The sequence below is a fragment of the Zingiber officinale genome, chromosome 3B (genome assembly GCF_018446385.1).
Source record: "Zingiber officinale cultivar Zhangliang chromosome 3B, Zo_v1.1, whole genome shotgun sequence".
In the NCBI taxonomy this organism is placed as follows: Eukaryota; Viridiplantae; Streptophyta; class Magnoliopsida; order Zingiberales; family Zingiberaceae; genus Zingiber; species Zingiber officinale.
In genome coordinates, this window is record NC_055991.1 from 17,608,139 (window position 1) to 17,633,991 (window position 25,853).

The 25,853-nt window shown below is 32.0% G+C and overlaps 1 protein-coding gene across 2 annotated transcripts; it reads left to right on the plus strand.

Annotated features, from left to right (window-relative positions):
• The first annotated feature begins 625 nt into the window (after positions 1-625).
• On the plus strand, positions 626-24,405 carry LOC122056004 (long chain acyl-CoA synthetase 9, chloroplastic-like). 2 transcript variants are annotated; one of them, XM_042617733.1, is made up of 12 exons: positions 626-778; positions 1,654-2,182; positions 2,676-2,756; positions 14,941-15,207; positions 18,508-18,639; positions 18,745-18,918; positions 19,014-19,243; positions 21,981-22,098; positions 22,944-23,075; positions 23,161-23,295; positions 23,364-23,570; positions 24,085-24,405. In XM_042617733.1, exons 2-12 carry the CDS (start codon positions 1,736-1,738, stop codon positions 24,247-24,249), a joined length of 2,088 nt encoding a protein of 695 aa, XP_042473667.1. In that variant the 5' UTR covers positions 626-778; positions 1,654-1,735; the 3' UTR covers positions 24,250-24,405. The 2 variants fall into 2 exon arrangements, with proteins under 2 accessions (XP_042473667.1, XP_042473666.1); XM_042617732.1 differs by having other exon boundaries at positions 628-801.
• Positions 24,406-25,853: the final 1,448 nt, after the last annotated feature.

The window sequence follows — 25,853 nt, forward strand, 5'->3', positions numbered from 1 at the left end:
GACGATTAGCTACTACAACGTGTAATGAGTAATGTCTATTATCATTTTAAAATATTTTATATTTCATTAGATATAGGGTCGGATATCCAAATAACTGATAACCCGTCAGATATCTGCTACATAATAACCACTAGATATAGGGTCCTAATATTATATTATCTGATCTAGTAGGACCGAATAATTTTTTATCATAATAACTTAATAAATTCGATCCACGATCATCCCTAGTTGATATAGAATAAGTAACATTATTTTTATATATCATATTGAAAATAATAATTTTTTAAAACATAAATAGTTTTAATCGATTGCTACCAAAATGCATTTGTAAAATTTTATGGTAATGAAACGTAGCAAATGATAAAAAACCTTTTTTAAAAAAATAAAAAACCTTTCTATAATAAAAATTTTATTGCTTTCAATCAGGCAAGCTTTCTATATCCATTAATCACTCTAATCAGAAGGGGCTCGAAAGTAACTATGGACCTAAAAAAGCTGGGATATACTATTTAGTTATTTTCAAAATTATCTATATTATTTGAGTAATTCTTAAGTATATTTATGGATGATATATATATTATTTAACTAGATATTCAGCTAGGATTTATTAAAAGTCTTTCCATATACTCTACGCACTCGGACTACCCATCTGACTGAGATCCCAACCCCATTGCTCCTCGGTCTCTCCGCCCGCTATCCTCTCTTCCATAAACGCTCCCAACCCACCCGTCTAGGTTTTCATTCTCGCCGCTGTTCGTGGCCACCACTTCACAGAAGAGTAAGCCAATCACACCCTTTTAGGTACGCTCTACTCGATTCAATCTAGTTCTGCCATGCTCGATCGGCTTTCTGCTTCGAGAGATTGGCTCTTATTTTCTTCGTGCTCTTGTTTAAGTCTTTCACTGTCTTGCTGGATCTGGTCGGATATTGCGAGGATGGGAAAAACCAACTTGGTTTCGTCTAAACTCAGACCCTAGATTTCCTTTGTTGCTTGTCATACAAACCGGAAGAGGTTAAACAATCTGGTTGAGAATCGAGTGCTTCTTGTTTTTCTTTTCTCACCTTTGATGCTTCTTGTCTGCGAACTCGTGACAAAATTTTGTTGACTACTGCGTCGTGCAGACCACAATTAGTACCCTTATAATTATCGTACATAGAACACAAATGGATAAGCATTTAATACCCTTTATTATCATCATCTTGTAAGTCCTACTACAGTGCTGTATCCTCTGTTTCTTTTGGTTTCATAAATATCCAAGTTATTGATTTTTGAACATAAATATCCTTCCAAAGTTCAAGAACATACAAACATGCAATTTAGGTGTTTGTCTAAACCATTTGTACCTATGGCTTGAATTTAAAAGTAAAATATGCTTGATATGAAGATAAGCATCATAAACATCATCAGCCATGTGCAGATTATATATCCAAAATTGTTATTTATTCAATTTATAATGATTTTAATATATATCATTTTCATTTTATACATGTGAAAATTTGAAATACTCACAAGGGCCTATGAAAGTTTAACTTTTATGAAAACAAATATGAATTTTCTTGTTTTTAAAGGATAAAAATTTTAACTTCCCTTTTTTTCCCATTAGAATTGCCATTTTATTTTATTTATTTGTTTTATTTTTATTTTTTTTGCAGATTTGGTGGTATCATCAAATCCTTTCAAAAAACCTACAAGATCTTGAGGATTGAACAACCTAGTAATTGCTTATATTGAAAGATGAACCCATATTTTGTTGGCATCTTGGTTCCACTTATAGCTTCATTTGTATTTCGAAGATCAACTAGTGAAAAAAAGCGAGGGCTGCCAGTTGTTGTTGGTGGTGAGCCGGGATATGCAGTTCGCAACCACCGTTTCACATCTCCAATGGAGTCATTTTGGGAAGGGGTCTCAACACTGGCTGATCTTTTTGAGCAATCATGTAAACGATTTCCGTACAAGCCTCTACTTGGATCTCGGAAGCTTGTGGTACGAGAAATGGAAGTGAACCAGGATGGGAGATCCTTTGAGAAACTTCATCTTGGAAACTATGAATGGATCAGTTATGCTCAAGCTTTCAAAACTGTTTGCAGTTTTGCATCTGGTATGATCCAACTCGGCCACATAAAGAATGAGCGCGTTGCAATATTTGCTGATACACGAGCTGAATGGTTTATTTCCTTACAGGTGTTTCCCCCCTTTTATTCTTGTGTTTTCACTTTTTTTTTTTTTTTTTTATAACTCCAACACTCATGTACATTTTTGTCACTTTCCCTCTCCCCCACCCTTATTACAAATCTGACATGTTCAGTTACCACTATTTATTCTCTGTTTTTTTTTTTGCCAGTAGTGCCTTATAAGATTACTTTTTCACTAAATGGAGGGATCATATAAATTATAAGAATATACATCAATATGTAATGTAATATACCAATATAACAAATAGCGAAACTGAAGCTAATAAGTTTAGGTGTGAGATTAACATGCTTATTTAATGCAAACACACTTAGGTTTTAAGTTTCTGATTCATGCTCCAATACATGAATAGGTATGATATTTTAATCCAGACTAATTTTACTTGTAAAATTTAAATATGACAAGAGAATCTATTTCTCTGGTCATTTTCTTCTGAGGGTCATCCATCAGCAATCCTAATATCGTTGAATTTTATGTTAAACAGGCTTGCTTTAGGCAGAATATTACAGTTGTTACTATATATGCTTCACTGGGAGAGGAGGCTCTTTGCCACTCGTTAAATGAGGTTTGATTTTTCAAAATGTTCCCATTACAGAGTTTTTCACTATCTATTTGATTATCATGCATGCTGATGTGCAGTGATTATTAGTAATGCTCTTTTGAGATTCTATTTGCCTTTTGCATTTATCTAGCGTAGATTTTAGTTAGATGTAGTTCTCTACTTCTCTTCTATCTTCTGTGTTAATATTTTGATCTGAAGAATAAAGAGTATTTTTTAAAATCAATATAATTTGTTGATAGATAGTTCAAACTTTTCTTCATGGTTTTGAAAAGAGCCTAAGTGTTTACGATAGGCAACTACACCACATAAAACTTATGCAATCACCATCTGAAGTTGGCTTCAATATGCAAGATCGCATATGTAGTCTATGTTGTCATTATTGCAGTTTCTGTTGCTACATATGCAAACATCCAAAAGAAAAACAGACTGTTCTTTTCTGCTCAAACAGTGGCTGAACCAAATCAAATAAAATTAACAACAAACAACAACAACAATAACAATTAAACCTATCACACTCGGTGGAATTGATTATATGAATCCTTTTTCGAGCTGTATCTCCTACTATATCATCATCTATACTTAAATAAATTTAATATTGTTTCATTGTTGCTAAGTGCTGGCCAAATCTTTTTTGGTCTTCCTCGTTTGATATGCATGCTTGCCATAGTTTCAGATCACCTAACTGGGACATTTATTATTCGTCTAAGTACATGCCTGTATCACCTTAAACGTGTCTCTTAGAGGTTTCCCTCAATAGATGTAACTCCGACTTTCTCTCTAATGCTATCATTTTTTATTTTGTCCATCCTCGTATGTCCACACATCCACCTTAACATCCTCATATCTGCAACTCTCATCTTTTGTTCATGTGCTCGAGTCATAGTCCAACATTTAGCTCCATATAACATAACAGGTTCAACTGCAATTTCCTTTAAGTTTTAGAGGTATTTTACGGTCACATACAACACTTAACACTCTTCTTTATTTCAATCATCTTGTTTGTATTCTATGTAAAACATCTCTTAATCCTTCTATCGTTTTGAAAAAATGGTCCTAAATATTTAAAACTCTCGGTTCTAGACAATTTGTCATCTCCTATCTTAACAATTGTCTTATTACGTGTAATATTGCTAAACTTAAATTCTACTAAGCTTAAAACCTTTACTTTCTAGTGTTTTTCGGTAAGATTTTAGTTTAGTATTTACTCCTTCACGTGTTTCATCTACCAAAATAATATCATCCGCAAATAACATGAATTACGATACTGTGTCTTGAATGTGCCAGTGAGTTCGTCCATAATTAGTATAAAAAGATACTTGATGTAGCCCTATCTTTATTGGAAATACTTCAGTTACTTCACCTGAAGTCTTTACTTTGGTTGTTACATTCTTGTACATATTATTAATTAGTTCAATATATATTACGCTAACATATTTTTTTAGAATTCTTTTGAACTCTATCATAAGTTTTGAATATCATGTGTAGATCTTGTTTTTGCTCCTGATATTTTTTATTTAATTGTAAAAAAAGATGTATAGCTTCTATTGTCGACCTTTTAGGCATGAACCCAAATTGATTTTCGGCCATTGGTCTCCTTAATTTTTTTTTTATTACTTTTTTCCAAAGTTTCTTTGTATGACTCATTAGTTTAATACCCCTATAGTTTGCACAATTTTGTACGTCTGCCTTAATTTTGTACGTCTCCTTGTTCTTATATAAAGGAACTAGAATATTTATCCTCCATTGATTAGACATGTTTTTCGTTTTTAATATTATATTAAATAATTTGTAAGTTATTCAATACCTTGTTTCCCTAGGTATTTCCATATTTCTATCGGAATATCATCTGATCCAACGACTTTTCCATTGTGTATCCCATTTAAAGTTTATTCTATTTATGAAGTTTAAATTTTACGATAAAAAATTAAATTTCTATGCTCATTTGACCTACTTAAATTACCTAAGTTAAGTAGGTCACCTAAACCTTCATTAAAAAGTTGATGAAAATACCTTTTCGACCGCTTTTTTATTTCTCCATCGTTTACTAGTACCTTATTATATTTATCTTTAATACAATTTATTTAGATAAGATCTTAGCTATTCTATGAATCAAATAAAATTCTTGACTATTATTGAGCAAGGTTGCCATTAATTGTTATCAACATTCGTTTTGGTTGTTTCAGAAATCTAGGTATTGTGTGAATCTAATCATATCAGTAGGATCGGCTGATTGGAAATAGTGGGAAAAAATGAAAAATGGAAAAAGATATCAAATAGAGATTGTCTAATGAATCCAAAGAATAATGTTTCTTATTTTTCATGAAATGTTCTTTAAACTAATATTAAGAAAAAAAATATTAAACTGTAAAAAATTACAGGATCATCAATATACGATGATTTCTTAGTGGAGCATAAATTGAGGTTTGCTTTTTCAAGAAGTCTCCCTTACAAATAGTTGTTCTTTGTCTCTTGATTATCACACTAGTATATGACAACTATTTATCATCCTCATTTAGGTTTCTACTTGTCTATTCTCTATTGTATTTCATTACTATTTATTGGTATATAGTTAATAGTTCTCTCATGGTTTAGAAAGGCCTAGATGTTTACCACAAATGACTATATGATATATAGCTCAGGTGATCCTCATATGTGGTTGGCTTCAATATACAGGACATGGCTCCTAACGAGGTGGTAGAGCGAAATATCATAGGAAAAAATGTGATATGATTTATATGATCCCTATATGCAATCTATGTTGTATGTGCATGCTATATTGCCATGTATGTTGTAACAAAATTTAATTTGATGTTCATTCTAACTAGTTTTAAATAAATCAAATCAAATAAATTCCTTAATTATTTGAAAGCATGTCTGCCAATATCATTTCAATATTGATCCCAAATGCTTGAAAACTGTCATATTGGATTAGAAGGATTTGTGGATATAAATTATCAAGAAAAAAAGTTTGTGTAATAAATGAGATAATAAAAGATATTTAAAAATGAATAAATCTTAAGAATTACAAGTACAAGATCATGAATACGACACCAATTTCTTAGTGGAGGATAAACTAAGTTTTTATTATTGGTGTAATCATAGCCTAAATGGTTGAATTTGATTAGATTGTTTTGATGCGGTTGACAAAAGTTTCAAGTTAGACTTAAATTGTTATTAAGAGGTCTTGGTAGATAAGGAAATCCAATAAATGTTTATTAGATGGAAATGTTTGATTAAAAGGTTTTAATAATGAAGTACAACATGTTGACGGATAGAAAAGTCCAAATGCTCAATGGTAGTTGGAGAAAGACCAATATGTGTTGGCGACTACGTAGATGCAGAAATCTAAAAGATCTTGGTAGATGGAGAAGCTTAATAGATATTGATAGAAGTCTTAAGAGGTTTTGTAGATACCAAAACCAATAGGTGCTGGTAGGATGCTTGAAAGGCGAGGTTGATCAGAAGCATGCCAAATATCATTGGGGAAGACAAGTGAGTCTTGAGATATTACTAGCGACTATAATCTTAGTTTTTAAAGTTGAATTTGAACTTATACATGTACCTGATCAAGGAACTGACAAATGAACTCTTGAGATAAGTCGATCTTTGAGCAAATTTAATTGGCTGGTTAGTTGACTGAATAAGAAGTTGAGTTGATTGAAACTGTAAGAAAAATTAAGATTTCTGATATTTGATATGTTTAACTATATTAAGATTGATGGTTTGATTGTACAATGGTATCTAGATTTATGAAATTTTGAAGCATTTAAGAGAGAGAGAGAGAGATATCAGATTATGGGTGAGAAAAGTAATACCATAGTTTAAGGGGAGACTAGGGTGTAAACGTGCCAAGCCGTTCGCGAGCTATTCGGGTCTCGGTTCGAAAAAAAGCTCGTTCAAGTTCGTTTAGAGCCTTGCAAATATGTTTGTTAACATGCCCATTAAGAGACTCGTTTATATATATATATATATATATATATATATATCATGTGAATTATAAATATAATAATATCTTAATAATTATTATAACTAAATATCTTAAATGAGTTTGAACTAAGCTTGTTTAACTTTTAAACGAGCTATTTTCGAACCAATGTCGATCCGTTCGTGTGCTATTTAATTTCATTACGAATCGAGCGAATTGAACTCGAGCCGAGCTCGAGCTTTAGGGGAAACGAGCTGAGCTCGAGCCGCTCGGCTCGACTCGGTTCAAGTACACCCCTAGGGGAGACTATGGCTCAAGGGAAAGCTATATATATGGTTTGATGATATTTTGGCTAAAGGACCTAAGAAGAGTTATTACTAGTGGATATCTAGTGAATTAGATTGAGACTAAAGGATTTGGATCTCTACTAAGATGGTTGGTGGGTGCATCAACTAGTTTAAGAAAAATGGTTAGTTTATATATTTTCTAGATTTTGTTCATGATAAGAGATCACTTATTGTTGAAATTGCATTGTTAGATATTAATTGATACGATAAACCTTAAATTCTTAATTCCTGATTACTTATTACATTAATTTTAAATGACTATTTTAAAGCATTTTCAACTTAGTATCATTTTTTTTAAAAATAAGGTTTTATTAAAAATTATTTTTTCCTGATGGATTCCTTTTAGTTAGTATATTTGTAAAATTTCATGATTTTTTAAACTACATGAAATTTTTAACAAATTAATGAATTTGGACTGCTGAACATTGCAATACTCAGTCGACTGAGATAGATAATATTTAGTTGATTGACATTACACTCAGTCGACTGAACGACTGAAGCAGTCAATTAAATGGTTGATTGACATTACGAGAAAATATAAAAACAATGTTTCATATTGAATTTTTAAAATATTTTTACTCTCTTAAAGTTTGACTAGACTCCAAAACTACTAAACTTGATTATTATTACATTTATGACATATTTAATAATACAATAATAGAAATTTTAGAGGAGAAACATTAAATAATGGGAGAAAACTATCATATCTTAGGGTGATGTTACTTTAAGTGAGACAGATTTTTTAAATTTATGACTGTTTACATGCTTTAATTAATGTACTTATTTTGTTTGATTTAATAGAAATTTTTTCTCATATTCTAATTTTTTTTTATATGTGTCAAAAGGGGGAGTAAAAATAAAATTTAAATTAATACCCCAAAAATGGTTAAAGGGGAATTCGTTTTTATCATCCTAAATGAGCTAGAAATTGGGAAAGAAAATAAAATGACCATTCTATTACTTTAAGAGTTTGCCGAACATCAAAAAGGAATAGTGTTGGTGCAACTGTGCACTCTAGTGATTGAGTCCGGCCAAGTTATTTTAATATGAATGGAAAGGCTTAAGGTAGACTTAGCTTGGTATTTTGATGTATTTGACTAGTGTGTAGGTGTAAAAATCTAAAAGACAACTACACCTATGCAGTGATAACTGAACACGTGTTAAGGTTGGAGGTAGGTTAAGTTTGAATGGATATTTGTCTGATAACCATGACTAAAGGGAGATTGTTAGTGCAATTATGGCCCAAGTAGTCGAGTTAGAGAAGGATGTTTTGATGCAGTTAATAAATGGTCTACTTTAAGCTTAGTTTGTTATGTTTGTCAAGCGTACAAGTGTAGAAATTGCAAATGTAGTGGTGAGGCAACAGGTGTTGAGATTTGAGAAGTCCAAGTAGGGTAAAGGTGATCTAAGTGATAGAAAAGACTAAGAGTTCTTAATAGATGGAGAAGTTCATCAAATGTCATCGGTTGAAAAAAAGTCTAAGAGGTTTTAATAGATGAACAAGTCCAATGGGCAATCAGACATTCCAATAATATTTTGGTTGATGGAGAAAGAACAATAGGTGTTGAGGTGTTGGTAGATGCAGAAGTTCAAGAGGTCTTGGTAGATAGAGAACCTCAATAGCTATTGCTAGATGTAAATGCAGAAGACCAACACGTTTTGGTAGGATGCTCAAAAGGTCGACGTTGATCAGTTGCACAACATATGCACTTGATGAATGCAAGTGAGTCTTGAGACATTAGGATTGAGTGTAATCTTTGGATGTTTTTGATAAAATTTTACTTAGGATTGTACTTGATAAGTAATTAGTGTTCTAGACTATAATCAACGAATGAGCTCAATCTCGAGTTAACTCATGATCTCTAAGTAAATTCATTAACTGAATAGTCAAATTAACTTGGTAGTTGATCTTAAATTGCATTTGGTAGTCAAATTCCCTTTTTCCTCTCTTGATCTTTAAAATTTTCTTCATTTTCTTTTTCATTCTTTTTTCCACTTCTCTCATCCTCACCTTTTCTTTCTGCACACTCCGTTTCTTTTTCACTTTTTCTTCTTTTGTCATTTTTTTCCTTCTCAATCTTTTTTCTCTCATAGTCATTTCATTTTCGATCCTCAATTGATTTTCATAGGAGTTAATGGTACAAGAGTTACAAGTTTACCATGCATAATAAAAGAATACTTATTTTTGAACTCATCATGTATGACATGCATTTACACTACATCACAAAGAACCTCATCATGATACTTGCCAATGGAAAATGAAATCAACACTTGTTTATTGACCTTATTTTCCCCACACATTAAATGTTTAGTGGCAGGTAAACTTAATTTCTTAACTAAGACATTGCTAGCTACATTAGTGCAACTTCCTCATCTATAATCATACTACATACCTTGTCTTTAATGTGACAACAAGTATGAAAGCTCCACTTGCACATTTAGAGCACGCCTAGTGACAAGAGCTTCACCTTTAACCCAAATACTCCTCTAAAAAAAACAAAAAAAAACTGGATACTCCTCTCCATAACTTTCCATTAATGGTGGCAAGACACTCTCATCTGACTAACTCTCAATTTCAATATCACTATTTTCTTTCAAAATCATAACTTTTTTGTTTAGATATTGTGATGCAATATGCTCTCTTCCTAAGCACTTAAGCATTTAATATCTGTATTTCTCAATGGTTTGATAGGCTTTTTTTACCTTTGACCAAATTAGAATTTGCATCCTTATTCTTAGAAAACTTGATCTTACTCTTAGATGCAATTTTATATCGCTTTTTCTCTAGTAAGATTTCTAGGTGGATGAACTAGAACTCTGCACATGCTTGGTTGAACCCTTCCTTTTGAATTGTCTTTCAACTTCCATGGACATATGCACCATATCCCCAAGCTCCACATAATGTTGCAACTCCACTATATTTGCAATTTTTGGATTCAAGCTTTGCAAAAATTGTGACATGGTTGCTTATCGATCCTCCTCCATGTTGGCCCGAATAATAGAAATATCCATCTCTTTATAGTATTCATCCACACTCTTAGACTCTTGGGTTAGACCTTATAGCCGTTGGTATAAATCTCAATAGTAATGTGATGGAATGATACTCTTTTTCATAATAAATTTTATCTCCTCAAGTGTTAATGGATCTCTCAATTTCTTCTCTTGCATAGGACTATTTGATCCTACAAAATAATTACATAATCAATAAATTCAATAATAGTAAGTTTTACCTTTTTCTCTTAAGACTAGTTGTGGTAATAAAACACTAGTTTCACTTTTTTTTCATACATCAAATATACTTTTGAATCACTTTTACCCGAAAATGAAGGAATTTTCATTTGATATTTCCTATGTTGCTATCAACTTGATCATCCACCCTTCCTCTTTGACCATCAATTCTAGCATTACTAAATCTGCCACGAGAAGTTCTATCATCAATGTTCTCATAAATTCTCCTACCCTCTAGCCACTTAACGGTCAGCTATAAGCTGACCCCGTGATTTACCTCCCTTCACATAACTTGAGGATGTGTTGTGAGGTGAGCGTACTCACTTTTTGCTACAATCAATGTCCTTAGAAACACCATCTTCATCATCATTGTCATCACGGTTATGTTGCCTATCACGTTGTGTAGGAATTCCACCAACTTGTCTCCTTTGCAATTAACATCTTGTCTCACCAATCTATCTATGAGTTGATTAAATCTAATTTTCATGCGCTCCAAGTGTTGCTTAAAGGCATGCTGATCAACTTATTCTCCAAGCCTTACTTCTTCTTCACTTAAGTAATCTGTTGTCACTCAATCACTTAACTCACTATGGTTAGCTCTTTAAAGAACGTGGAATTGAGGCAATTCTCAATAAGCGTTTGAAAAATTTGAAGGGCACAGAATAATGATTAGGATAAAAAATAGGAATTTAAAGAAGAATACATATAAACTTGAATTAAGTGCCGAAAGAAAATATGCTAGAATTGAATCTAGTCCGAACTTAAAGGAAATGCGGAATTGAATGATAAAAATACTTGAAATAAGTACCGAAAGTAAATTTGTTAAATTTAATCTAAACAAAACTTAAAGAAAATGTGAAATTGAAAGTTAAAGATATTTGAGATAAGTGTTGAAAGAAAATTTACCAGTATTTAATCTAGGTAGAAAAGGAAATATAGAATTGGAAGATAAAGGGTACAAGTATAAAATAACAAAGATAAAATAAATTCCCTCTTTTTTATCCATCAATATTTGAATCAATTTAAATTTTAGGTTTCAACTATTCATCACACCTTCTAACCATGTCAATGATTCTACATTCATCACGAATCCTACATTTATCACCTATTAAAAAAAATCTTTGTCATCATAAAATTAAATGGTGAGGTTGATCTTGCACATGGCTATCGATGCTTCACTTTTTGTAACTCTATTGATATATATTTTTTTATAATCACAATTGGGAGCCAAACTACCATTTAATTTTGGGAATTCCATGACTGTATTTGGGAGTCGATCATTAATAAAATTATCTTCTCTCAACGTTTATAAGAAGGATTCTAAAGTCTAATTTTTAGTTTAACATACTTTGGATACTATACACATTTTTTTGAAGTAGTGTAAGATCCAACAGTTCATTGTTTGAAAATCCAATTTTTGGAAAATCAATGAGTGAGTTTTTAATTTACTTGAGAGTCTTCATTCTTGACAAGAAAGTCTCAGTCAATTAAAGTGATTTTTAAGTCTTTTATGTTTTTTTCCTATGCTCTAAGAGTCCATTTATTACTATAAATATGTTGTGTTGGAGTATGGATTTATGAGAGCTTTAGTTTTAAGATTGTGTGATACAATCTGCCTGATGCAGAAGCTTTTTATAACCCTCTCAACTTTCATAAACTAAATTTTAGATTCCTACCACACACATCCTTAAAACTGTGTTGCATTACGTTGGTTAGAACCCAAGTTAATATGTCTACTAGGTTCAGAAAGACGCACTGAGTGAGATAAAATATTCATGTGATAGAATAAGTTGATGGTCTACAAAGGAGAAATATCAGAGGCAAACAAAACAACAACCAATTCAAGAAGGGCTTCCTACAATTTAGCAGCAACATTCCTTTTCTGTGGCCCAGAGGATTCTTTGAGACAAGGAAGATATGGAGTATCACAAAAATCTCGAAGGGGGAGAGTGGACCCTACTCTATTTTATTGACTTGCAAGAATATAAAAATATTTTGATTGCTATTATAGGACAAATGATCATAGAGTATGCTTTGCCTAATAAAGTTCATGGGTTTAGCAAATATATGGTGGAGCGATGTTTAAATGGACATAAGGAGAATGAGGCAAACACCAATTAGCTCATTGTAGGAGAGGAGGCTAAATTATGAGAGGAGTATTTGCCAACAAATTGTTATGATAAACTATGCAATCAACATATCAATTTGAAGTAGCACGAGGCAAACACCAATTAGCTTATTGTAGGAGATGAGGCTAAACTATGAGAGAAGTATTTGCCAACAAATTGTTATGATAAATTATGTGATCAACTTATGATTCTCAATATATATAGAACTTCGATGAATTAAAGACAAGGAGTTATTGTTGAAGATGCTGACAACCACTTAAAGGGAATTATTAAGATAGTCACTTTTACAAGGTTGTCAAATTGCATTGGATACGGAGTAGGTATTAAGTTGGTAAAAAGTTTAAAGTTTCATCAATTGGTTAGATGAAAAAATGTTACATGAAACAAACCATCAAGTGAGAGTTGAACCTATCAATCCATTTAATTGACAGTGTCTCTCAACTGCATTTACAATTACTTAAACCTAAAATCAAGGGTAGCAAATGCTTGTTTGAAGGATGGTAAATGCTTCAAGTAGCAGTTGCCAAACATACCGTATGACATATAATTGTCTTGAAAAGGGTGTACATATTGGAGTGGAGCATGAAGATGAAACAAAATAACATAAAGATCTAAGATGCATGTTAAACTTAAGAATGGTGATATGGTTATGTACAAGGCTTGAAGGTTAACCTAAAAGGATTTGCAAGAAATTTAAAGAATACTGGTCCTTATAAGATTCTAAAGAAAATAAAGTCTAATACTTATATACTTGATTTACCAACAAACACAGCAAAAATGGTATTATTAACATCTGGCGACTGTACCTCATACTATGAACATGAATAGATTGGCCTCCCTTATGTGCTAGTCACTATTCCAAAGGTTAGTAGCCGTCCGTGATTTACCTCCTCCGTGTTGGCCCTGGGACGGGTTGGTGGGGGTGCTGGGGACGAGTGTATTCGTCTTTTTGCCATCGTGAACATGAATAGATTGAAAGAAGAATCAACCACCCAATTGTGCCTTAAAAGGTGGTTCTCTTAAATATATTGTCAAATGGAAGGCACAATCATTTTGTAAATGTACGTGAACTACAATCTTCTTGTGCTGCATGATATCTTCTTTGCCTTCGTGTATATACCTTATAAACAATATTTTCTAAGTTTACTTTCATTAATGTGCAAATATTATTAAAGTAATTTTGTGCATGTCCATCAGAACTAGCTTCCAACATAGCAACAATATCCACATTCCAATGGTAGAGAATTGTCATGTATTTCCTCTTAGGTTTCAAATTGTAATTAACATGTTCTCTCTATGCCTTCTATCCTCTAACAAATGCCAACTAATTTCTTTCATTTTGTGAGGATGAGACAATCTACTTAGAGAACCTGCTATAGGTGTTAGATTTGGACATCCTTTTGTTCAAGTTAATTTTAGTTGAGATTATGGTTTAAAATTTTGTACCGTGCCTGGCGACACGGTTGAAACTTATTTTTATGATACTACTTAACACAAATAACATCTCTCATGTCAATTGTGTCAATCATGTTGATGAATATTTTGTTGCGCCAACATTTAATGCCCTTTGATATGCTACAATTTAAGTCAAGATGAATTAAGATTGGTATATTTATTTTTTAATTTGTGCTCATACAAGTTAATGCCATAACTGCATCATTTTAGATGGAACACAAAATCTGAATTAAGTGTATAATTATTTTTTCTTCTTGTGCTTCTTCATCTCCTTCTCCTTCCATCTCTATTTCCAATTTACCACTAGCATTATATATCGGAACATCAACATCATATCAAAACAAAATCATTCTAGTCAAAAATTGAAACTTCAGTGTTTTGAACCTTGGTTTAGACAAGTACTTTTTTTAGGGATGTAGTAACTTAAAGTGTATGAGTTCTACTATACCAATATCGGTCAATCTATAAAAGATAATAATAATATTGCATTAATGAAATTGTAGATTAACAAATTAAGTTAATCAAATATTTACTTATCTGTTTTTGTATTGGTAGTTTTTTTTTTAAAATTTTCCTTTCAAGTCTTATGAAGACTTATAATTGTCTATAATTCAGGATCGCAGAGTCTTGGGGATGGTAATGGAACCTAGGAAAGTCTAAGTTATGTATATTATAACTTACATGATTCCATTAGATTGGCATTCTTATTTATCACTCACAGTATTTGTTTCTGTTCTTCCTGTATGATATGGGATTTGAGATAACGTCCGTGCTCCTTGATGATAAACCTGTCTTGCTTAGATTTCTTATAGAAACCACTGTTGCTTTGAAAATCAATAATTGTAGTATATGTCTAGAATTTTGATAGTGTGGAAATTTTCTTACTTACCAACGAAAGCTGATCTTCAAACCCACTAAAGCATGAGATCTTCTAAGATCCCTAACTTATGTAGTCATTGCTTTATATATCTAATGTGTATTTTATTCCTACAACTACTATTTGATGATCTGTTTCTTTTCAGCTTTACTTTGAAATTTCCTTCTGCCTTTCTAAATTTCTGCTGGAACAAATACCTAGTTATTGCCTTTTGTGATTGATTCAGACAGAGGTCACAACAGTGATTTGTGGAAATAAGGAACTGAAAAAATTGATTGCTATAAGTGGACAGCTTGACTCTCTAAAACGGGTCATTTATATGGATGAGGATGCTAGTGAGGTTTCATTGGCTAAGAAGATTACCAGTTGGACCATCACCTCATTTATTGAAGTAGAGACTATGGGTATGAAAAAGTCTATTGATGCCGATCTACCCCTTTCTTCAGACATTGCAGTGATAATGTATACCAGCGGAAGTACTGGTCTACCAAAGGTTTGTTGGTATTTCACTCTATTTTATCAAATTTCACTGTTTATTTCTAGATATATATGCAACTTGTAGTTCTAGCTATTTTTTGCTGCACAATTGCTACTTTTGAGGAGTTATCTTTCTTACAAAAAACAATATTCCCACCCTAAACCATAACTATGTATTGACACAAAATAAATCCACTTATTTTTGTATCTCTTATTTACTTTTAATATATCATTTGTGGATAAACAAAGTGGTAAAGTCTTTCCTTAGATCGGTACTTACTAGGTCAAACTATATGAAAATATTAGGTATAATCTAAGAATCATTAGTTAATCAACACCATCGACCAACACTAATCAATAACGAATAAGCAATAACCAATAATGTTGGATATAGGTAATAGAAACATGTAAGAAGGAAAGTTTTGTTTCAAAAATATAGATCAAGTGATGGGCCACAAGCGAGCATTATAGATGAGCATACATAGAGAGAGTGACAGGCCACAAATAGTATTTGTGGCAGGCGAGTGTTGCAGATGAGCAAGAGGAATTGGGGGAGAGGAACTTGGTTAAATTTTAAATATTCCTAAATAATTAAAATCAAGTTGAGTTTGAACTCATTTGTTCCTAATTATTATGTCTACTTGATAAACTTAACCCTAAATGGACTTTCACTCAACCTTAAAATGTGGATTTTGCTTAGTTAGTTAATTAAAATTTTGTAAAAATAATTTAAAATGCACTAGGAGAGATTAAGAGATATCGCGTGAGTAGGATATGGGACAATTAGAATTCGAAGAGATTAGTGTTGAGCTTCTACTCTTGTGTTTTCTCTTAAGTTTTAGTTTGAGCGACAAGGAACAACTATAATTCAACACCACATTTTGATTAAATAAAATGTATTAATTGAGTTAAGAAATTAATTAATTAATTAAATTTATATTATTTTAATTTATTTCATTGAAATATCATTGAAAATAGTTAGGTGTGCACTAATTGTATCAAATTAGTTTTTAAAAACTCCATCTAATTCAATTTGAAGATACAAAAAAAATCAGATTCCAATTTGATTTTATCAAAAAAATTTATATATACAATTTTTTAATTTGATTGTTTCAGTTGAACCCAAGTTTTATATTTTTCATTTTTCTTAAATGTTTTATACTTATAAAATTTAATAAATTTAATTACAAAATTTAACTTAAATCTAAAATATAATATTTACATTCAAACATTGGATCTCTTTATTTTTTTTGTCGAATTTAATAATTTTAGTTATGTGAATAAAATAAAATGAAATGATAAACTTCTAAACTATTTTACTGCATCTAAGATATTAATTAAAGTCATAAAAAATACAAGAAGTAAAGTGACATTTATTTAACAAAGTTTTTATCAAACCAATTTCAAACAATCATATAGAATTATACAAATATTTTATTTTAAACAAATTACATTCTAAACAATGAAAGTATTAAATTTGGAATTTCTCTAATATTGCAAAATTTGAAAGCAAAGCATACCTTATTGATTGAGTAGCAAGCAAGGTCTCATTTTCTTAGTACTCATTTCAATATTCTATTTGCAAAAAATGAATAATATTATAAACGTAAATCATTGTGAAATAAAAGAAAAGAAGTTAACAAATTACAAATGAATATGAGATAAAAATTAAAATTTAATTGGTTGTAAATATTTTAAGTCTAGCATGCCACAATATGGTACCGAAATCTATTGTTCCAGTTAAATACTAAAACAGATATAAATAATTAATTATAAAAAAGAACATTACAAATAAAAAAAATCATGCATTATTTATTAGCAATCTAATTAATTACTAAGTAAATAATTAATTATAATAAAAAGTTAATTAAAAATTATAGCTTGTATTCAAGTAAATTTAATAATTCAATTAAATAAGTAATGGTACTAACACGCCAGGATATGGTACCGAAATCTATTGTTCCAGTTAAATACAAAAACTCTGTATGGTTCGAGATTTTAAACCTTGAAACTAAATCAAATCTTGATTCAATCTGTTTCTGATTTAATTGGGCTTAAATTTATTCAGATTAAATTACATCTTACTTTTAAATAATTAACATTAATTAATTTTCATCTGAATAAGTTAAAGTTGATTTAATATGATTTTCTTGAAGTCTAATTCTGGTTAAATATTTTTTAACTGAGTTAATTAACTTTAAAAAGAGATTTAATTGAATCTGGTTTAAATGGATAAATTTTATTAAACATGATCTTAATGATTTTTTTTGGTTAAATCATAATAAATTAAATTAAATTTGTTCTGATGGGTTCAAATCTGATTTTACTAAATATGATTTTAAATAAATAAATTGAACAAAGTTAGTTAAAATAAATTTGGTCTAATCTAATCTTATTTAATCTATTTTAAATTAAATCTGAATTTTAATGCATAGATAATCTTAAATTTGTTAATATAAGTATGATTTAATCTGAGTTTAATGAAATCTGATTTTAGTTTATGAAATTAGATTAATTCAATTAAGTCACATTTAATCTAATGGTAATTAGATCTGATTTAACCAAATTGAATATAACTTAAGCTGATCTTAAGAAGTTAATTAGTTTACAATAGTCAAATAAATAATAAATATGCAATTATTAGAAATTAAAGTATTAAACTATTAGCAAGTATAACTATTAAAAAGTATTAACTATGACAACAAACTCCTTCCCAGATCACTCCTGACCCCCATTCTACTGAACGTGCGATCTGCAATTGCATGATGTTCTGGCTGTCTTTGTACCTCTTCTTCTGCAGACTGCAAACTAGCGATCTCCTCATCATTGATAACTTGTCAACTATGGTGGATGTCCTAGTGAAGCAGTGACATCTTCATAACTTCTTTTGCTCCCAAATTGGTAGAATCAGTCAAATCCTTCTAATTTTTCTGACTCTATCAGTTTCTTCCACAATCTAATCAAATCTAATTTCCGTTGTTTTTTTCCAACATTTGAAAGGATTTTAGAGATGTGTCCCAGAAATCAGTAGGAATCAGATTGTCAAATGCCAAACTGATCCAACTTAGCGAATTTGTATCATTCTTTTCTAAGTTTGCCAACTCTAGTTAATTTTGAAGGGCTGAAAAAATTCATATTTCTATCTAATTAAGTCAATCAGCTGATCATGTAATACACTTATATCACATAATACTTGGTTAGGCTGATCCATGGCAAATCCTTTTAACTTAAAAAACAACAATTGTTAATTAAATTTCTTTCCTCTAGTTATCCTTGTGCCGATTTCATTGTAAATTTGTTAACTTTTTAATCCCAGGGCGTGATGATGACCCATGGTAACCTTCTAGCAACAGTTTCGGCTGTTATGACTATTGTCCCAAATCTTGGCACGAAAGATATTTACATGGCATACCTTCCACTGGCCCATATTCTTGAGTTGGCTGCTGAGGTAAGGGGCTTCAAATTTATGTACCTCTTGATTTACACTGATCCTCATCTTAACATTATATCATTTTTTTAGTTATCTTAATACATTCTTAGACGTCCTATGCAGAATGTTATGGTTGCTGGAGGAAGTTCTATTGGCTATGGGTCACCTTTGACTCTAACAGACACTTCTAACAAAATAAAGAAAGGAACAAAAGGAGATGCTTCAGAGTTGAGACCTACACTAATGACTGCGGTGCCTGCCATCCTTGATCGTGTCCGTGATGGAGTACGGAAAAAGGTATTAGAATTTCCATGCATTAGATATCTTCAGTTTATTGACATGATTTTGTGTGATGAATCATAATGCAATATAATCCTACTTCTTGACTTCAGGTAGATACTACAGGAGGGTTATCCAAGAAACTTTTTGATTTGGCATATGGTCGTAGGTTGGCAGCCATTAATGGCAGTTGGATGGGTGCATGGGGTTTTGAGAAGGTTGCATGGGATCTTCTTGTCTTCAAAAAGGTTCGATCTGTATTAGGAGGTCGCATACGCTTCCTTCTCTCTGGTGGGGCTCCTTTATCTGGTGATACTCAAAGATTTATTAACATATGTCTCGGGTCAGTATACTATTTCATTCTATTTCTCAATGAACTGAACTTGTATGCCATTATTTGAGCTTATATAAGTTCATGCAAACTATTTCTCAAAATATTGTTTAATGCTAAGCGTGTAGATCTCTCAAATGGTGCACTCTTTGTTCTCTCTCTTTGGTCACTTATTTTTCTATCTTAAAGCTTGACTATGATTCACACAATATCTCTCATCCTTATTTGGAACTAATGTGGGTTATGATATTTGATTTTGTCTCAATTATATATTAATAAGATGGTGCTAACTGCGTAGGCTGTGAATAAGTGGAGTAAAATATGCTAAATCATTCAGAAGAAAAGTCAGAACATTTATAGTAAGTTTGATTGATGTAATGGAACAAACATAAATAAAATAACTATTCCTAAGAAACTAAATAAACAAGAATTAAAATAGTAATGATCATTCAATTAGTTTGATTCAAAGAAACACAGACAATGAATAACTATTTTGTGTTCATTTGGTAAGGATGTAAGTTAGGTAATAGTTTCCATAATGAAAAATAAATCTATTTAAAAACTTTGTTTGATTCATTTAGCTTGCAAGATCTTTTCGCTTGCTAATTCAATAGGTACTAAACCTACCGCCCTAGACTAGTCTAGTTGACATGAACAAATGCCATTGGCTTGACACTATCTAACTTATCCTTTAGTCAGCATTATTGACCCACTCCCTCCACTTGGCATGTCTCAAATGGTCAGCTTCCTCAACCTGATAGCTTCTAATAGCTCCTTGACCTGATTGACTCATCTTGCATGATTGTCTTGTGCAGGGATCAAGGTTTAAAATCTCGACCCGTGTTGAGGTTTCAGTTCGGACCGGAACGATACGGTTTCAGTACCGTGCCGTACTGTGTCGGTATGGTTTCAATATTTTTTAATATAAATATATAAACTAAAAATAAAAAATTAATCTAAATATTTAAAAAACAAAAAAAATTAAAATATATATTGAATTAATAGGATATTTTTATTAGAGTTTAATTAAGATTATTTTTAAATTATACCAACTGAAGCTAGGAGTTGATTGAACATACTAACATAAGTTTTTTAATTAAAAGCACTATATCCATTCTGCCTTTGTCATTGCTCCGCACCAGCGAATGTGATCCCATCACGAGGCCCGCACGTGGCCTCCGTGCTCTGCGGGGCCTGTGACGCTCGAACGTGTCCTTCGCGATGTGCATGCGACACCTCCGTGCCGTGGTACCTCGGGTGTGCCAATGCCGATTTCAGTCAGCAAGCAGAATGAATTTTTTGTTTGTCCGTGCCGGGCAACATGGCACGATATTTGAAACCGTGGCAAGGACAACTATCGATGAATAATGTCATATAAGTCATTTTTGAAAATAAATTCCTCCAAAGATTATCCCCATATCTATAATTCTATTTGATAACATATAACAAAAATGGAAAGAACATCATCAGCTAGCATTCCCTCGTGTTTTGAGCCCAATCTTGAATTTTCTCCCTCATTTCAACCATTGAAACATCAATGTATAGCCCTTTACAAAACAAGACATTTTTAATCTTTAAATTCATTGGTTATCCTATTAAAATGATGCATAAGAGATGATATACAAGGAAATTATCCACCTTGTAGAAAACCTCCAATACACGACCAATTTACCCCCAAAAATACCACTACATTCCTTGAAATAAAAAACAAAGACTATACTAAGATCTACACTTGATTCCACACTAATTGAACATTAATCACATCAACAAAAAGCTTATCATCACAACAAGGGAGGTTGATGGATTATCAAGCCTTCCTATATCATAATGTAACATGAGAAAACTTATCAATGGGAGATCTGGTGATCACAATTCAAAGAGGGCTGCTGGAATCTTTCCACAGCCATTGCCCTAGATTGATAAAGGCTGCTCAACATTGCAAACAATGAGAACCCCAACACCCAAAGATTTATTAATATGTCCCAGGTTAGTAAAATATTCCATTATTTTTCTCAATAACTGCTAGTATTTGAGCTTATACTAAGTGTTTATGCAATTTTTCTCAAAATATTGTTGAATGTCAAGCATGCAGATCTCTCCAATGATGTTCCTTTTGATCTCTCTTTCATCAACTATTTTCTTGTTGTCGATTCTTGACTATGGTTCCAACATTATCTCCTTATTTTGGAGCCTTAATATAGTTTGTAGATCGTAATTATATTTGACATCATAATGAAATCATATTTCAAATCATTATATAAATTTAATTCATTATTATTTATTACTAACTCAGCAATATTGTTGATTAACAGATAAATTAGCAAATCAATTTCACACTATTTAATATGTGAATCAATTAGTTAAGTGGATTAACAATCAGAAAAGTATTTGTTCTTGACTTGCGTGATAATGGAACAAAAAATATTCATCGTCAATTTTAGCAGGTCAATTATCATTTCTGCTATTTATTTTGGTAAATTGTTTAAATCAAACTCAATTGTTCTATTTTTTGCTACTGTACTGATGTTTTTCGTTCATGATGTTCAAGGGGTAATTGTTTTTGATAGTGTCTCTAATCATTCCCATTTTATTATATATATAATGTACTAGAAACCAGTTGCAATTTTTGTGGTGTTAATTAACTTGAACCTGTAATTCATGATGCTCGTTGCCTCATCATATTATGATGCATATAGTTTGTCTTCCTTTGATCATTGCATGTGTTATTGATCTTGTGGAAGATTTCCAGGTCACCGATAGGGCAAGGGTATGGTCTGACTGAAACTTGTGCCGGTGGAACATTTTCAGAATATGATGACACGTCTGTTGGGCGTGTTGGTGCTCCACTACCATGTTCATATGTGAAGGTAGAAGAATGTTCTCTTTCAATTTTAGAAGCGAAACATTAGGTGCCTTGCTTGCTTATTTTCTTGTAGATCAGTGTATTCTTGCAATTCATATATTTATCATGAGATGGTGAGGCTAACCAAGATATGTGGTTGCAATTCCAAGATAATGTAGTTTCTGGGAATTGCCAGAATGATGAAACCTATACTTATGACATTTGTTTATGCAAATCTCTTTCATCAAATTCTGCTATACTTATGAAATGTGTTAATGCTGTTTTTTTGTTTATATTCTCTTCCATATAGCTATTTAACACCTTCAGTCATTCCTTGTTAAATTTGTTTCCTGTTCTTGTTTATATTTTTTATATTTCATTTCAACTCTCAGCTTACTTTAATATTGATATAATTGATGTGCATGGATGGTTATCCTTCAAACCAGAATTTCAACTTTACTATCATTTTGATTATTGGAGAATTTTATTAGTAAATGTAAAGAACTCAAACAATGAATTTCCTTTTTGTACCACGAGAGATTCCTGACATTCAGAAAAAGGCTGCTACCATGACATCTTCTGCAGCCAAATTGAACCAAGTTAATATTTTATTGAGATCTCCAATATTAATACTTCATATGCTTGCCAGAAATAGGATTCCTCTTTAACGCAACAAATTTTATTTGATGGTGCAGACACATTGCTTGGACCCAATGTTACGAGTCTATCCATTATTTTTCTTTTGCATTGTCGCCTTTGAAGATTAGAGTAGTATTTTATGCTATAGTCTTTTGAGATATACCAATGTGCAAATGAGTTTTTTTTTTTAATTTTTGATCCAACTAACAGTAAATTATCTTTTTGTATTAGTTAATTGACTGGACCGAAGGTGGATATCTAATCACAGATTCACCGATGCCTAGAGGGGAGATTGTTATTGGGGGTCCAAATGTTACTCCTGGGTATTTCAAGAATGAGGAGAAAACAAATGAAGTTTACAAGGTTGCTAAATTGCAGCATTTCATCTAGTTTTAAGTTTGCATTATTTTTGAACCTATTGGTTATCATATTTTTCATCCCAAAAAAGGTTGATGAGAGAGGTATCCGATGGTTTTACACTGGTGACATTGGAAGGTTCCATCTGGATGGTTGTCTAGAGATCATTGATCGTAAAAAGGACATAGTGAAACTTCAGCATGGTGAATATGTCTCTCTTGGAAAGGTAGGAATATGCACACCTATTTATCTGTTCTTTTTCTTGGTTTAGCTGACTAATTTTTTATTTCATAGGTTGAGGCAGCTTTGATTCAAAGCCCCTATGTGGATAACATCATGGTGTATGCTGATCCTTTTCATGCGTATTGTGTTGCACTAGTTGTTGCCGCACAACAGGGTTTGGAACAATGGGCTTCGAAAGAAGGAATTAGTTACAGTGATCTTGTGGAATTGTGCCAAAAGGAGGAAACAGTGAAACAAGTGCAAGAATCATTATTTAAGGTATCCTTTATTTGTTAAAATTATCTTTAGATGATATTAGTTCAAGACCAGAAAAAATGCCCCTTGTATGCCTCATGAATATGTGAGTTCGTCTTGCTAGCATTCATAATTGTTAGATCCTCTGAAAATATTTCTTTAGCATTTCTAGTCATTTTTAGTACTGCATCATCCTCTCTTGGCTTCCTTTTTTGTCATAAATAAGTAAACAATTTTGTCAAGGCATTCTTTCTTATAGTCGTATGCTTCTAGAACCAGTCCTCAAATTAGAATTAAAATAATTGCTTTCTTGTTCATAGACTTTTTAAAGCTTATTGCCCTTCTACTTGTATAATACTTAAGTTTTCAAATATCCGCCAGATGAAAGCCAACCCAATCATTGATCAAATGACACATCTGAAACTTCAAATTCTGATATGAGTGCCAACTTAGACTTTAAGTTTTAGACATAGTTTATGTTTTATAAAAGTTATGATCTTAGGATGCATTAACTGATAGTAGGTTGTTCATATGACAGGCGGCCAAACAAGCACGATTGGAGAAATTTGAGATCCCAGCTAAGATCAAGTTGATTTCTGAACCATGGACTCCTGAGTCCGGTCTTGTCACTGCTGCACTAAAACTCAAGAGAGAAGTTTTAAGGAAAACATATGCTGATGACCTTGCAAAGTTATATGCTTGAATCTGAATTATTTTTGCTTCTTTAGTTCTATTAAGACACAATGAGCTTGAGCATGTTCAGAGTGGTTTCCCCACACAAATTGTGATCATTAGATAAACTAGCTGATGAATTCATAAGCTGGATGAAGATTAATGAATTGACTGCCTTTTCCTTGTTTCGATTTTTCTTGCCCATCTATATTGTCAAAATCCTAACAGGGTGCATGCTTTTGCTAGTGATGCATGTCAGATCCGTTTCCCTTTTTTTTTCCCCTATATTGCTTGTAGGATTGTCATAGTAGTTTGATATAGTCAAACTAAAATATGTAATTTTACTATAGCTCCATCCTCAATGGAGAACGTCGAGTAGAAATCAGTGGCAAAAGGTGAAATTGTTCACTCTCAGTGTTCCCGTTGCACCCGATCTCAGGTCATCATGAGGGAGTTAAATTACGATAGTTGAGAGGGTAAGTGGTGGTTGGATGAGGTGCACAAGGTTTGGGGATTTATGTCCTGACAACCTTGCAGTTTAATCTCGCGTTCTTAAGTGGCAAACGAATTATCACTTATCATCTCGGATGACCCGTGGGGATCAGGTTAGGTCTGGTGGAAGTGTATTGAGTTTGATTGAAAAGGAGAGTACATAATTAGAGGAAAAATGAATGTTGGATTAATCTTGGCTGCAAGAGTTCAGGTGCAATTAGGTTGCACGGGGTGACAACTATTTTAAGCTACATGGGTTTGAGATGGGAGTATTATGTGAATTAGAAGGGCTGCAAAGATACAATAATAATTAGAGCAAAATACCGATTTGCCGTCTCCATTCAAAATCTTTTATTGTTTTGCTTTACTGTAGTTATTTTATTTGTAATTGTTGATTATTATAAAAGGTTTTTCCATCTCTAATCCTTATCTAAAATGGAGAAAGTACATCGTGTGCATAGACCGTGGATATAGACTTTAGAAAGTATAGCGGTTTTTCTATGTAAAAATTTTGATGTGTACTTTCATGTTCTTTATTTTCTATGTAATAATTTCTTAAAGGTATTCACTCCCCTCTATCACACTATAACAATCAATCTAAAGTGCCTTTCCAGTTCGATAATGACAACTCAATTGATAGTTAACGTTCCTCATTGTTCTCGGTCGTAAATAACCTAATGTGATATCATTTGGTTGAATTTTGTTATGATTGCTTATGATACTTCCTTTAATATTTTGTATGAGTGATCTTAGCACATGGTTGCACCTTTGGGTTTCGGGTTAGATTGGTGTTAAGATCACTTTAGTTACTTACCGTTGTAAATGAGGAACAGAGGAAAAGCGAATTAGAATGAAAGTTGGGGTGCGAGCAAAATCATACCTTCATTGAAACTTTTGAACTCTCTTCCTTGTCTTCTTTGATCCTTTTGATAAGTCCTTGGAGCCCTAGGTCACCTTTTTTCTTTTTTCTTTTTTCTCATTTGTTCGTTTGAGACTTTGAGTCGATGGCATTTTAGATTGGTGACTGGTTATTTGGTGTTGTTAAAATGACCTTGTATAGTATTTTCTTACTTGTCCCCCAATGAAAGAATTGTACCATGATTATCCGTATTTTGTGACTGTTCTTTTTCTAGTTTCTATATT

Bases quoted from the DNA above. Each gene is read 5' to 3' on its own strand.
- LOC122056004 (XM_042617733.1), top strand. From the start codon at position 1,736: ATGAACCCATATTTTGTTGGCATCTTGGTTCCACTTATAGCTTCATTT. The intron at 18,919-19,013 runs GTATTAGAATTT...TCTTGACTTCAG, and splicing joins GTGATGGAGTACGGAAAAAG to GTAGATACTACAGGAGGGTT. The intron at 22,099-22,943 runs GTAGAAGAATGT...TTTTTGTATTAG, and splicing joins TACCATGTTCATATGTGAAG to TTAATTGACTGGACCGAAGG.